General features: G+C 42.6%; 1 protein-coding gene across 2 annotated transcripts in view; it reads right to left on the bottom strand.

Moving 5' to 3' along the window:
• Positions 1 to 6,287, bottom strand: part of MCC (MCC regulator of Wnt signaling pathway) — a 432,845-nt gene extending 426,558 nt beyond the window's left edge. For both annotated transcript variants that reach the window (XM_022591311.3, XM_089908423.1), the window contains exon 1: positions 6,118 to 6,287. In XM_022591311.3, coding sequence (XP_022447019.2) covers positions 6,118 to 6,272 — 155 coding nt within the window. In that variant the 5' untranslated portion in view covers positions 6,273 to 6,287. The remainder of the gene's footprint in view (positions 1 to 6,117) is intronic.
• Between the last annotated feature and the right edge of the window lie 7,045 nt (positions 6,288 to 13,332).

Below are 13,332 nucleotides of genomic sequence, written 5' to 3'. Positions count from 1 at the left end.
TAAATATTCAACTGAGGGCTACACTTAAACTCAACTAACAACCATCACATCAGACAAACACATTTAATGCTTATTGGGTCAACCTAGCAATTTGTTCCATTTACATTTTCACTTTGCTAAGGGACAGGGATCCAAATATTTGAACAATGAATAGGTCCAGAGAGTCCTTCTGCCTACCCAACTCTTTTTCTCCCATCAGAGTCATCAATAATCAGTTGCACGGATTTAGTAATTACTCATTTACATATTTAAACTGACATTTTGAAATGACAATGAGAAGCTGACAATTAACTGTTCTCTAAGGAAATGCCCTTTCTCTCCATACGGTTTCTACTCTGGGACTAACACTTAAAGAGATTTTCAATTTACTGAACAACAGAGAGTCTCCCCAGCTGAGAACCCCATGGAAACTCATTTAGAATGCAAATGCCTCACCTTCTGTACCAAGAATTTAAATGCCATTCCCACTGATGCTAAGAAGCCAGTTTTAAAATGAAAATTCATCTGCACCATAGACCTTGGGTAAATTAAACAGGAAATAACTTTAAGGCTTTAGGGGTTTTAATAGGTTTTCTTGTGTTAGCTGTGCAGCATTTATGGTAAAACAGGCTCTCAAGTAAGGGCCACAGGTTCATTCTTTTTCCTTAGAGGCTATGTTATCTTGGCTCCCTGTCTTAAAACAGAGATATTAATTCCTGTTGCAAGAATTAAATGAGGGCTTCCCTGGTGGCGCAGTGGTTGAGAGTCCGCCTGCTGATGCAGGGGACACGGGTTCATGCCCCGGTCCAGGAAGATCCCACATGCCGTGGAGCGGCTGGGCCCGTGAGCCATGGCCGCTGAGCCTGCCTGTCCGGAGCCTGTGCTCCGCAACGGGAGAGGCCACAACGAGAGGCCCACGTACAGCAAAAAAAAAAAAAAAAAAAAAAAAAAAGAATTAAATGAGATAATATATGGACCAATTGATTGTAAACTATAAAAGCTTCTATACACATTTGCTATTATTACTTCAGATGTTCACTAACCTGCTGACTCCAAATTAAAAGACTGTAAAATAAAGGGCTGGTGGAAAAAAACAAAACTATCTTGAAAAATATACTTACTAAAAATGCATGTGAACAAATTGGTCTATAGATTCAACACAACCCCAATCAAATATTCCAGCTGCCTGTTTTGAAGAAATTGACAAGCTGATCCTAAAATGTGTATGGGAATTCAGAGGACTAAGAATAACCAATCTTAAAAAGAGAAGAACCAAACTGGAGGATTCACACTTCTCAATTTTAAAACTTACAACAAAGTAACAGTAATCAAAATAGTGTGGTACTGGTATAAGGACAGGTATATGTACCAATGGAAAAGAACTGAGAGTCCAGAAAAAAACTCTTATGTTTATGGTCAACTGATTGTTGACAAGAGTGTCATGAAAATAGGAAAGAACAGTCTTTTCAACAAATGGTGCTGGAACAACTTGATAGCCACACGCAGAAGAATGGGCTTGGACCCCTTCTTCACACCATACACAAAAATAAACTCAAAATGGATCACAAACCTAAATGTAAGAACTATATCTATGAAACTCTCAGGAGAAGACATAGGAGTGAATCTTTGTGACCTTGGATTAGACAAAACCTTTCGGATATGACACCAAAACACAAGCAACTAAAGGTCACATAATGCATGATTCCATTTACATGAAATATCCGTAATAGGCAAATCAATAGACATAGAAAGTAGATTAATCGTTACCTAGGGCTGGGAAGGTTGGGGCGAAATGGGGGAGTATTGCCATCATAACAATATTAAAACTTCCTAACCATGAAAATGAGATGCCTTTCCTTTTATTGAATCATTTTAAACGTACTAGAGGAATGATATGGTATAGATATGTCACCAGGAAAACAGAAATAATACACCTTAATTATGGGATAATGGGTGATTTTGATTTTTATATATTTCTGTATTTTGCAAATTTTCATCAACAAAAATACCTTTTATATAACCAAAAAGAAGTTATTTTAAAGGAAAATATTATATAATAAAATATACTTACATTTAAGTATCTCATAAACATGGAAAAAGCTTGAAAGATTTTTCAACCTATATGAACATACCACTGTTGATTCTTGGTCATTTATTCATCAGAACTTACTGATTGAGTGCTATATGGCAAATACTGTGCTAGATCCTGAGTGTACTGTTTTAATAAAACAGACATGATTCTGGCCCTCATGAAGGCCAATGGGAGAATGACAATAAATGGGCAAAGTAATAAATGGAAATGCAATAACAAGTTGTAAAGAGTGCTTTGGAAGAAAGCCAATGATGGGATCTTAGTTCCGCAAACAAGGAATTGAACCCATGCTCTCGGCAGTGAAAGCACTGAGTCCTAACCACTGGACTGCCAGGGAATTCCCTAACACTTTGATACAGTGGTCATGGAAGTTCTCTCTAAGGCAACAGTGTTTAAGCTGAGGCTTGGGGACTAGATATAAATGTTAAGTGTTGGTTTTAGATATTTGTCAAAATGCTCAACGGTTTCTTAAACTGAAGGATAAAAACAAGAAGCTTTAAAATTCCAAAGGGAAATTAATTTCAACAAATAGAGTAAAACCACCATCTCCTACAACATGATATATAGGGCTCCCAAAACTCATTGTAAGGTTAATAAATGCACCAGAAGAGCCTGCTGTGGTCACACTGTCCAAGCTATGGCTTGGCTCCACCTGACGGTAGTTGTCTGCTCCACCTAAGTATCCATGGAAATGATTCTGGGTCCCTCTGGCAGGCTGGAAGCTCCAGGGCAGAAGTAGCAACTCCAGGAACCTCCAGCTAGCTAATACCCTTTTTGTCAGTTTGATGGGGAAGGCTGAGCCAAGGGGATATTTAAGACACAAAGCCCTAACTTTTACCTCCCTGCTTCCTGAAATGATGTACCCTGATATTTCCCCAATGGCCTCAGTCTCTCTTCCACTCATCCTTCCTCCAAATATAACATCTCCAGCTCACTCCTGTTTGAGGATAATGGCTAGGTAAAAGGACTGGAGCCAATACAGTTGAATTTAGGTTAACATGGGGAATTTTATTATACATATTGGTTGCTACTTGCCTACCCAATATCCATTTTCCGCTCTTAATAACAGAACTCAGCTTCTGTATAGGAGGCGATGTACCCAATTGGATGATATACTTTCTTAAACTCTACTGCAAGTAGGCATGGTACAGTGATGTAGTTTGACCAACATGATGTCAATTTAGGGATCTGGGAAAGCTGTGCTTTGATGATACAGGCAGCATTCATTTCAGCTTCCTCTTACACCTTCCCTCCCTAGAACTTGGAGATGAAGTTGGAGACACAGCAATCATTTTAGGACTGCGAGATAACCATGAGGATGAATGCTCCATGTGAAGAATGCAATGCAGAAAGATACAAGGAAGGTGGACATTGATACCACTCTGGAGCTGCTGCCTCAGCGTGGATGGCCCACCTCAAGACTTCTAGGTGTGACAGTCAACACTTATTTGTGATTCTATTATAGACAAACTGAAATCCTAAAGGATACAGCTATTTATGATTAGCATAAACTTGACATCTTTAGAAGAATTCAAGGTTTTCAAGGTTTTAAAGCAGAAAGCCCAACTCTCATGTTTAATAAGAGAAAATTCACAGCATTCCACACCTTATCTCCCACTGTACAGTGGTCAGTAAAGTCATTAAATAGGGGCAGCACGAAGGAGTGACATTGGAAAGGGAGTCATTATTTTCATTAACTCCATTCCTCAAGCATACCAAATAAACATATATTCCAATAAAACTGTGCTTGCTATGTAAACACACTTCTAGACAAGTTCTCTGGTGCCTGCTCTCAATGAGATTGCCATCCCTGAACTACTCCTATATGGAAATTCTGTCACAGCCTAAAAATAACTTCCAGGGCAACTCTGCCCACAGCTAAAGTTTTGGCTTTGGGTCCACTACTGCACATGCCTTCCAACTTTCAAGCAGATATATTAAAGTGATGTGGCTCAAGGAAGGATAACATTTTTTCCCACTTTTGCCCCAGCAGGTTTCTACCTTCACCTAAAATTCCTTCTTTAACATCATGCCCTCACAATGCTTCACCCTCCAAAACAAAGTTCTCAAACTGTGCTTAAAGAATTCATTATCCTTCAGTGCTCATATAGCCCCCATTCAAAACAATATGAGCATTTACACAGAAAGTGTAGTTCAGGTAAAGCAACATATTAATAGGATTAGTGGGAGGAAAGGAGAGAATTTTGCTAGTTTTCTATATGCACTCTTGCCTATGTGAAATTAAATTCTTTTTGCATTCTAACATGAAGAATGTAAATAATTTTTATTATTGCAAATGAGATAACGGCTTTTCAAGTAGGAAAACAACAACAAAAAAACCCTAAACGGGACTTCCCTGGTGGCGCAGTGGCTAAGAATCTGCCTGCCAATGCAGGGGACAGGGGTTCAAGCCCTGGTCCGGGAAGATCCCACATGCCGCGGAGCAACTAAGCCCGTGAGCCACAACTACTGAGCCCGAGAGCCACAACTACCGAAGCCCACACGCCTAGAGCCCGTGCTCCGCAACAAGAGAAGCCACGGCAATGAGAAGCCTGCGCACCGTAACGAAGAGTAGCCCCCGCTCTCAGCAACTAGAGAAAGCCCGCGCGCATCAATGAAGACCCAATGCAGCCAAAAATAAATAAATAAAGTTAAAAAACCCCAAATCCTAAACTATAGGATGAAATTTTTTTAACCCAGAACCAAAACAGGTAAAGACTTTCAGATAAAAATCTATATGAGGTCAACTAGAGTTACATATTTTTTTCCATTTCATAACATAATTACTCCATACAGTTTTCTGATATCTTTCTAATGTTTCCCAATGAAACTTCAGAAAAGTAATAAAGTTCAGCTAAGAATTATCATAATTAAGTCCCAAATAAATAATTAATTCTTTAACTGTCAAATTCTTTTACATGTCAAACCACCTGTTTCAGAGATTTTTTTTTTTTTTAATTTGGGGATGGGGAGGGATTCCCCACTCTTTTTTTCTCTAGGTAGGCAAGGACAATCTGCAGGAGGCATCCTGGAATTTTCAGAGGATCTTCGGCATCACCAAGACAAAGGCTAAAGAAAGATGTAGTACACAATTCAGGCTGCCTACGCCTTTGAAGGCAATTCACATTTCGGCGCGTACAGGCTTCAGCGCCCGGTGTCGACCTTTCATATAAGCATACCAGAAAACATTACGATTACCTTCTTCACCATCAGTGTCTGATAAGTGATAAAAATTTGGGCAGAAGTAATTATTTTGCCAAGCCCTGCCGCTTGACGTTGCAACACCGCCCCTGAAGGGGAGCTGGAGGCAAGCACAGCGAGGGTTAGGAGTGGTCGCGCAGAGGCGCCCCGAGACCCCTCCGGAGGCTCACCTGGTTAGAGCGCGGAGCCGGGCTAGGGCGTAGGGTCTATTTCCAGCCTCACCTCCAAACCCCTAGTTTGCACCTGGGCGCTTCGTTCCCCTCAGGCTAATAGGTTTATTAAATCAGTACTGAGCGGCAAACTATGCCCATTCTTTGGACTCCGAAGTTGGGAACGCAGGGTCTCTGTGCCACACGAAAGTTTTTCACAGCTTGTTTTCATGGTCAACTCTGTCACTGAGAGCGCATCCCTATCCTGGTCCGGCCCCGGGTCTGTCCAGCGAGCAACCGGACAAGATCGCTGCCCGGTGGCCCAGCATCTTGACACCCACATCTGCCGGACAGCCTCTTCTATCGGGAACAAGTGGCCATAACTCGTCTCCCCACAGGCAGGAGCGCTCCGGGCTCCGGGGGGGGAACTCCCATCCGAAAGAGATGTCTCCCAATGCCCAGACAAAGACGGCGCTGGGAAAAGTTGGACCAACTGGCACCTCCAGAAGACAAGCAGAGCAGCCCCTCGGCCTCAGTGGCCGAGCTGGCGACGCGCTCTCAGAGTCGCAGGCAACTTTTCGCGTGAGCTTCTGAGCAACTTGCTGGAAGTTGGGGAGGAGGGGGCAGAGGAGAGGTCAAGGGCAGCGGCGAGAGGCTGATCGCGCCCCAGCCCGTTTCGCGGACCTCCCCGAGTACCTGCTAATGTAGCCGTCGCCGTCGCCGTCGCACGTCTGGAAGAGGCGCCGCATCCTCTCCTCCTCGCCGGTGCTGGACGTGTCGCTGCTGCTGCTGCCGCCGCCGCCGCCGCCGCTGCTGCCGCTGCTGGCGCTCCCAGCCGCCGCCGCCATCATGCGCCCGCTCCCTGCTCGGGAGGCGGAGGACGCGCGGCCGCAGGAGGAATCTGCGAGGCGCACACGCGCTCGCGGCCCCGAACCTGCCTGACGACTGAGCATGCCCAGTGGCCGCCCGGGCGCTCCAGGAGAGGGATTCCAGCTCTCCGGGTTTTGCCCGGCCTGGGAAGATGGGCGCTCTGCAGTCGCGGGAGTAGGCACCTTAGGGAAGAGGGAGGAGGGGGAGGAGGCCCGTGGAGTCAGGGAACTGAGGGTGGCGACGGGGACGCGAGGGGAGGCCGCCCGGGTAGGGTGTCAGCGTCGTGCATCCGACTAAGAAGCGGGCTCTCGACACCTGCGGACGCTCCAGGCTGAGGGAGCGTGTTCTCCGGCCAGAACTCTTTTCACTGCCCCAAGTCATGGATTTCTTTTTCAGGAAAAAGATAAACGCTTCCGTTTTTGCAAACTCAAAGCGGGGCTCGTGGTCCTACTATGCTGGACTGCGCTGGATTCTGTACCCGTAACCCCAAGTAAGACCCGGAATGACTGATCTTTTATGCATTTTTAACTCCTATCAAGAAATCTAATCCTCCTTGGGTCTTCCGCACTAGACTGGGAACAGTCTGCGCTCCTACATGGCATTGTGCACATTTGGTCCATTTCTGGAAATGGCTCACCCTCCTGACCTGGCATCACTAGAATTTGCCCCATCAGGTTTAATAACGTCAAGAGGGAAAGTAATAAGTCTCATTTGAGCCACACCACAGACACACCTGAAAGATGTCTCTATTATTGTCAACCCTATGATTTAGGAGGTAAAGTAACTATCTCATGGAGTTATCTTGGTGATAAAATAAGATAGTATATAATGCACTTATGACAATGCCTGCCACCTACTAAGTGCTCAATAAACGTTAGCTCTCATTATCTCCAACTTATAAGAAAACTGAGGCACCGGAACTTGTTTAAGGTTTCAAGCTTAGTAAGTGTATGGGCAGAGGCAAGCCCAGGCAGGCATTCTAACTCCAGAGCAGGAGCCCTTAAACATGGCAGTATCCTTCTACCACAGCAGAAAAGGAACCACAATGAACTAATTTGTGGTTTAGTGAATGACTCACTATTCTGTCCCAGACTTTCTGCCAGAGGTCTATGAAATCCTGTGGAAGTTTTAAAACACATCTGTAGATTCTTTGGCGCACCTCTCATCAAGAGGTGGAGTCTGTCTCCTCCCGTCCAACCTGAGTGGACCTTTGTGACTGTCTTGATTTCATTTGGCTGTCTCACTTGGGACACGGATCTTTGAAGCCTTGAACTACCTTGAAAAATGTTTGGCTATGCTGAAGCTACCATGCTGGAGAAACCATGTGGAGAGACCATGTAAAGACGGAAAGAGATGCCCAAGGAGCCTTAGGTGTTTGAGGCTTCCCAGCCCCGGTGCTACACCTGAGTGAGTCAGTGAGTGAGCCTTCAGAGGATGCTAGCCCTAGAAGCTGCAAATGCATGAGAGACCCTGAGCAATAATTGTCTAACTGAGCCCAGCCAACCCCCAGAGATATTAAAAAGATTATTGTTTTAAGTCATACGTTTTGAGGTGATTTGTCATGCAACAATAGATAACTAGGATACATTCATATGTTTTGAGACTGTCTGCCAGGTCATGAGGAAGGTGTCTCTGCCCTCTTCTCTCTTGTCTCTACCCCATCCACCTATTCCTACTTTAGTTCTTTTTAATTTTGTAAGTTCCCAGTATTTCAGAGCTCTTAAAACCTTATGATGAATAGTATGCCATCTTAGAAAAGTCTTATCAATATACCCAATAATGTTTGCTTAAAAGATGCTGTTAGCAATACAGATATTGCTGTCTACAACTGAACAAGGACTAAAGCCCAAGTTTCAATAAATAAATAAATATTTAAAATCTTTATTTTTCCAATTTTTCATAAATAAGATTTTATTATTTTCTGACAATAAACAGCCAGATTGGAGTTGTTACCTTCAAGTTCTCCTAGAAAGTTGATAATTTGGGGGGAAAAAAAGAAAAAAAGCATTCTTATAAATATGCATGGAGGGTCTGGAAACCCAAAAGGTTTTCCAGGATCTGAATAGATCTCTTCATAACCAAACTCCATTTACACAGAAAGTGGAGTGTAAACCTCAACCAATTATATCTCAAAGCAAAGGATGTTTTTCTCCTGAGAGAATACGTGCATGACAGCTCTGGGGATTTAAGTTTAAACCATCTTGAATTAAATCTGAACACATAAGTGGATCTTGACAGATTTCCTAAACATTTGTTCATGCGTGAGTAACTCAGAAATGGCTGAACAGATAGGTTCAACCTACCAGAAAAAAAATTTGCTTCTGGGGCTTCCCTGGTGGCGCAATGGTTGGGAGTCTGCCTGACAATGCAGAGGACACGGGTTCAAGCCCTGGTCTGGGAATATCCCACATGCCGCGGAGCAACTGGGCCCGTAGCCACAACTACTGAGCCTGCACGTCTGGAGCCTGTACTCTGCAACAGGAGAGGCCGCGACAGTGAGAGGCCCATGCACCGCGATGAAGAGTGGCTCCCGCTCTCTGCAACTAGAGAAAGTCCACGCACAGAAATGAAGACACAACATAGCCAAAAAAAAAAAAAAAAATTTCCTTCTGAGCTAACATGAAGCATATGAAATTTCAGCTGAAAAGGTTACTAGGAAAGGGAGAAATTTCTAAGACGTTGAAAATAGAGATGCTATATGAATATAAAGTTGATAAATGTAAAGTAGGAGCTTGGAATGAGAGCAATACCCATAACCATAAATCTAACAGTACTGGTTATGTCATAATTTCAAAGGTTTTATGCATTTATTTGCGATGAGTACATAGCTCAACATTGTTGTCCTTATCCAGTTTTTTTCCTTCTCAGATTCCTCTTGGTTATAATAATACTTCATACTTATGTAAAACAGATCAAAATACACTGTATACATTACAAGATATACTGTCTTCCATGTCTAACGTTGCCAGTTAAAACAACTAAAACAAGAGCAGCACTGTGCAAACTTGATTATCTGGTACTTGCGCTTCCAAATTCTGTTTACCTGAACTAGAGCTACACGCTAGAGTTGGAATGAGGACCCCTATGGTGCCTTCTCCCGGCCCTTCTCTCTTTCAGGTGTTTTTATTAGCCCAGCTAAGTTCCCATATCCCTCAAGAAGCCTTCCTTCACCTCCCCAGGTCACACTGATCTCGCAGACCCCTCCTAGCTTGAAGCACACATTTTGACAGCAGAATCATGTAGTTTAGTGGTGACTTGCCTCCGCCACCTGGAGCATCAATTATAACAGTGAGGTAGAGTTGAGGGGGCTTGACTATCTTTCATTGAGCCCTTGTCATAGATCAGTAATGGTGTTTAAATACTCTAATGCTACCTAGTGGGGAAAAGTGTTTATCATTCCTATTTATGGGGCAGGGGATGGCAAGTGAGGGGAATTAAATCCAAAAAGTTTAAGTAATGTGACCAAGTAAAGGAGCTGGAATTGAACTCATATCTTCCTGTCAAGCTCATGTTCTTCATATTTACTTCACATTGTCTTAATTTCAGGGCCAGTGCAATTCATGTTAGGCATTATACTTTTTGAGTGACACTGAAAAGAGATAACAATGATAAACTTTACTATATTTGTTAGTCATATATTTACAATCATAGGAAGTTAACATGAGCTTTTACAATTTGTCCCAGGTTGGTTTTCTGGGAAGCAGACTCCAAGACAGAGTTTCATGAGCAGGATGCTTACTTGGGAGTGCCCTTGGTGCCCCAACATGTGTGGAAAGGAGGTGAAGGGAGCAGCATGGAAAGAAGGAGAAGTCACGCTATGATGTAGGCCCCAGCGCAGGCTTGTCTGACCTCACAGAAAGCTCTGGAGCTAAAATGGCCTATATTGGTTCCCTATTACTATTGTAACAAATTATCGCAAACTGACTGGCTTAAAACAGCACTAATATATTATCTTACAGTTCTGAAGGTCAGAAATTTGAAATGAGGGACTTTCCTGGTGGTCCAGCTGTTAAGCCTCTGCGCTCCCGATGCAGGGGGGCCTGGGTTCGATCCCTGGTCAAGGAACTAGATCCCACATGCCGCAACTAAGACCCAGCACAGCTAAATAAATAAATATTTTTAAAAAACAAAAAATCTGAGATGAGTCTCACTGAGCTAAAATCGAAGTGGCAGCAGGGCCATGTTCCTTCTGCAGGCTCTAGCAGAGAGCCCATTTGCTTGCCTTTTCCACCTTATTCTCTTTCTTCACAGCTGGCTCCTCTTATTATGTCCATCATTCACTTAGTCTTCCAAGCCAGAAACCCCAGAGTCCTTGCCTCCCTCTGCCCCTCACTTCCCACCTCCTGTGAGCCACCACGTCCTGGTGAATCTACCTCCTTAATACCTCCTCATATTGGTCTCTTTTCTCTATCCCCATTACCACAGCTTTTAAAGAGGCTCCTATTATGTCTTTCAAATAATCTGGCCTTCCAACCCATTCTCAATGCTATAGCCCAAGTCCTCAGTATAAAATGAAAATGTGATCAGGTCCCTCCAGGCTTAAACTGTACCTCATTGACTCACCTTTGCCCTCAGGATAAAATCCTGCCTGTCAGCGAAACCTTCCAGGCCTTCCATGATCTGACCCCTTCTCTCCTGCTTCTTCCCTTGCCCCTGTGCTCCAGTGCAAGCCATGTTGACTTTTATTTTTCCTACATAAGCTATCCTCCCTTATGCTTATATGCCACTGTGGGAGTCTCATACTTTCCAACCAGAAATGAATGGAGGAGGTGGGGAGTTCATACCCCAACTCTAGCATCTTGGAAGGAACAAGACATCCAGGGACAACATGGGTAGTGGCAGTTATGAAGAGAAGAAGGCAGGCTGAGGCCTAGAGATCTGTGATTAATAAGGAAATAAGAGTGGGATTTAGAAGTTTGAGCACCTTTGTGGGTTTCTCCAAGAGGAAAAGCAAGGGAAATGTCTGGAGGAGAAAGAGAAATGTCACGACTGACTGAGGGAACCATGAACCGCTGGGACTTCCTGATCCCCACATCTCTCCAGTAGGCATTGGGCTATGACATTTTACCTATCTTCTCAGGCCCTTTCCTCTCTAATTAACAATGGAATTAATAATGACTAGTATTTACTGAGAATTTAATACGCACCAATCATTTTTCTTAAGTGCTTTAAACAGTGTCTTATTTAATTCTTACATCAAACTTAAGAGGCAGGTGGTTTTATTCCCATTTTACAGATGAGGGCACCGAAAAACATATGTCAAATGGCATGAAATAACTTTCCACAGTAGCACAGCTGGAAAAAGGAATAATTTGCTCATATTTCCGCCTAGACTCAGATTTAGAGAAAGTTGACATCTCTTAGCCAGCCTATTTCTTTTATCTGTGGGTAAGGACTTTGTTTTCATGGTAGTTTTTTTTATTGTAAGATAATTATCTTATGATTTATCATAAATGTATTAAATTTTATCTCCTTTGTTTAATGATTGCCATGTGCATACAATGAACTTTCTCCTTGAGAAAAAGTGGAGTGTGATGATTATCTTTGTTAGATTATTGTTTTCTCCTTTAAGCAGATACACAGAATGAGAAACGGTTAATTGTGGCAGTTTGGGCTTTCTTAACTGAATTGAATTTAACGCAAGGTTAATTCAATCAACTGATTCAGTGGCCTTGTAGAGGCACGACCTTTTCCATGAGAGAACTAGAGATACAATTTATTAATGACATCATTCCAAAGCTCTATGTGTATAAACAAAAATCTTAAACGTGGAGGATACTCAAAAATGTGAGACACCATGAACCAGACTTAGTAGCATGTATTCATGCCAACGCTTTACTGGCATCAGAGCCCAATGTCACATCAAATTAATAAGATGTCATAAAAACAGAGGAGGTTTTTAGCATCTAAATGTGTACTTTTCTTCCCCCATACCAAAGATATTTAGGAGGAAATATTTTAAAAACCAATATAAATAACAAGCCTCTAACAAACACAGCACCAATCGGAGTCTCAGATTTAAAAGTGCTGAAAAAACATCTTACATATTCCCTTGAGGGTCCATCTTCTCATATGTATTTCTCATGCAACTGGTTTTCATTCCAGCGTATATGTTGCATCAATCTCCATGTGAACAAATCAGATAATTATATTAAAAGTACACTGTAATTGATATAAATGAAGCAGTAGAAGAATGGAAGCTGTGAGGAAGAGATATTTGAAAACAGAAGCCCATCTTTTAAGAAATATGGTTTGTCTCAAAAGACCTCATTCTCTCTGTAGTTAGAAAAAATCCTTATGTTCTAGCCTGAGCAAAATTAATTTGGATGCACTTTATCGTGAGACTTGTATGTGATGTTATTTCCTTGTCATCTGGTGGTCTGGACATAACCGACTTTCTGAGACCTGGCAACTAATAATTTTTAGAAACACGTTAACTCTTTCATGTGATGGGACCCATTTAGTAACCTACTGGTGCTGTGGACAAAATGCTACTCTAGTGGCCAACAGGAACTGTTGGTCCACAATTGCCTAAATTAAGTCTCAGGAGTAGAATAATGCTCTTGCTTGATATAAAAACAACAACTATATAATATTTCATATTTTTTGTGTGTGAGCCTATTGAAACCCAAGGTAATAATCAGGCTGTGTCTGGTAGACAACATACTAAGAAAAAGGATGTTGGCATGGCATCTTCAGCCATCTGGGTGGCTCAATAGGGTTACTGCTCAGAGCTGACTAGAAATTGTCTGGTGGATTTAATCAAAATAGACACCAGTTCTGGATAATTCAGACCAAAAGAATAACGTTTCCTCTTACTAGAGAGTCTTGAAGAGGGAATTTGAGATCAATGCGAACCATGTCTTCAATGCTTCCCTTTGCTGTGTGAAGGCGAAGTCTTGGCCTGAGTAGGATCACTGATGGGACCATGTGAGGGGCAGTGTTTTCGCTGCTGGACAATTGGGAGCCATTTGGATACTCAAATTCCTTTTCCAAAAGTAACCATCATAACACCCATGAAGGTTCTTTTTGGTGTTACCA

Source organism: Delphinapterus leucas, chromosome 3, assembly GCF_059928025.1.
Source record: "Delphinapterus leucas isolate spDelLeu-1000000601 "Yukka" chromosome 3, BTC_Dleu_Yukka2, whole genome shotgun sequence".
Taxonomy (NCBI): domain Eukaryota; kingdom Metazoa; phylum Chordata; class Mammalia; order Artiodactyla; family Monodontidae; genus Delphinapterus; species Delphinapterus leucas.
This window is presented reverse-complemented; position numbering and strand designations above follow the sequence as displayed.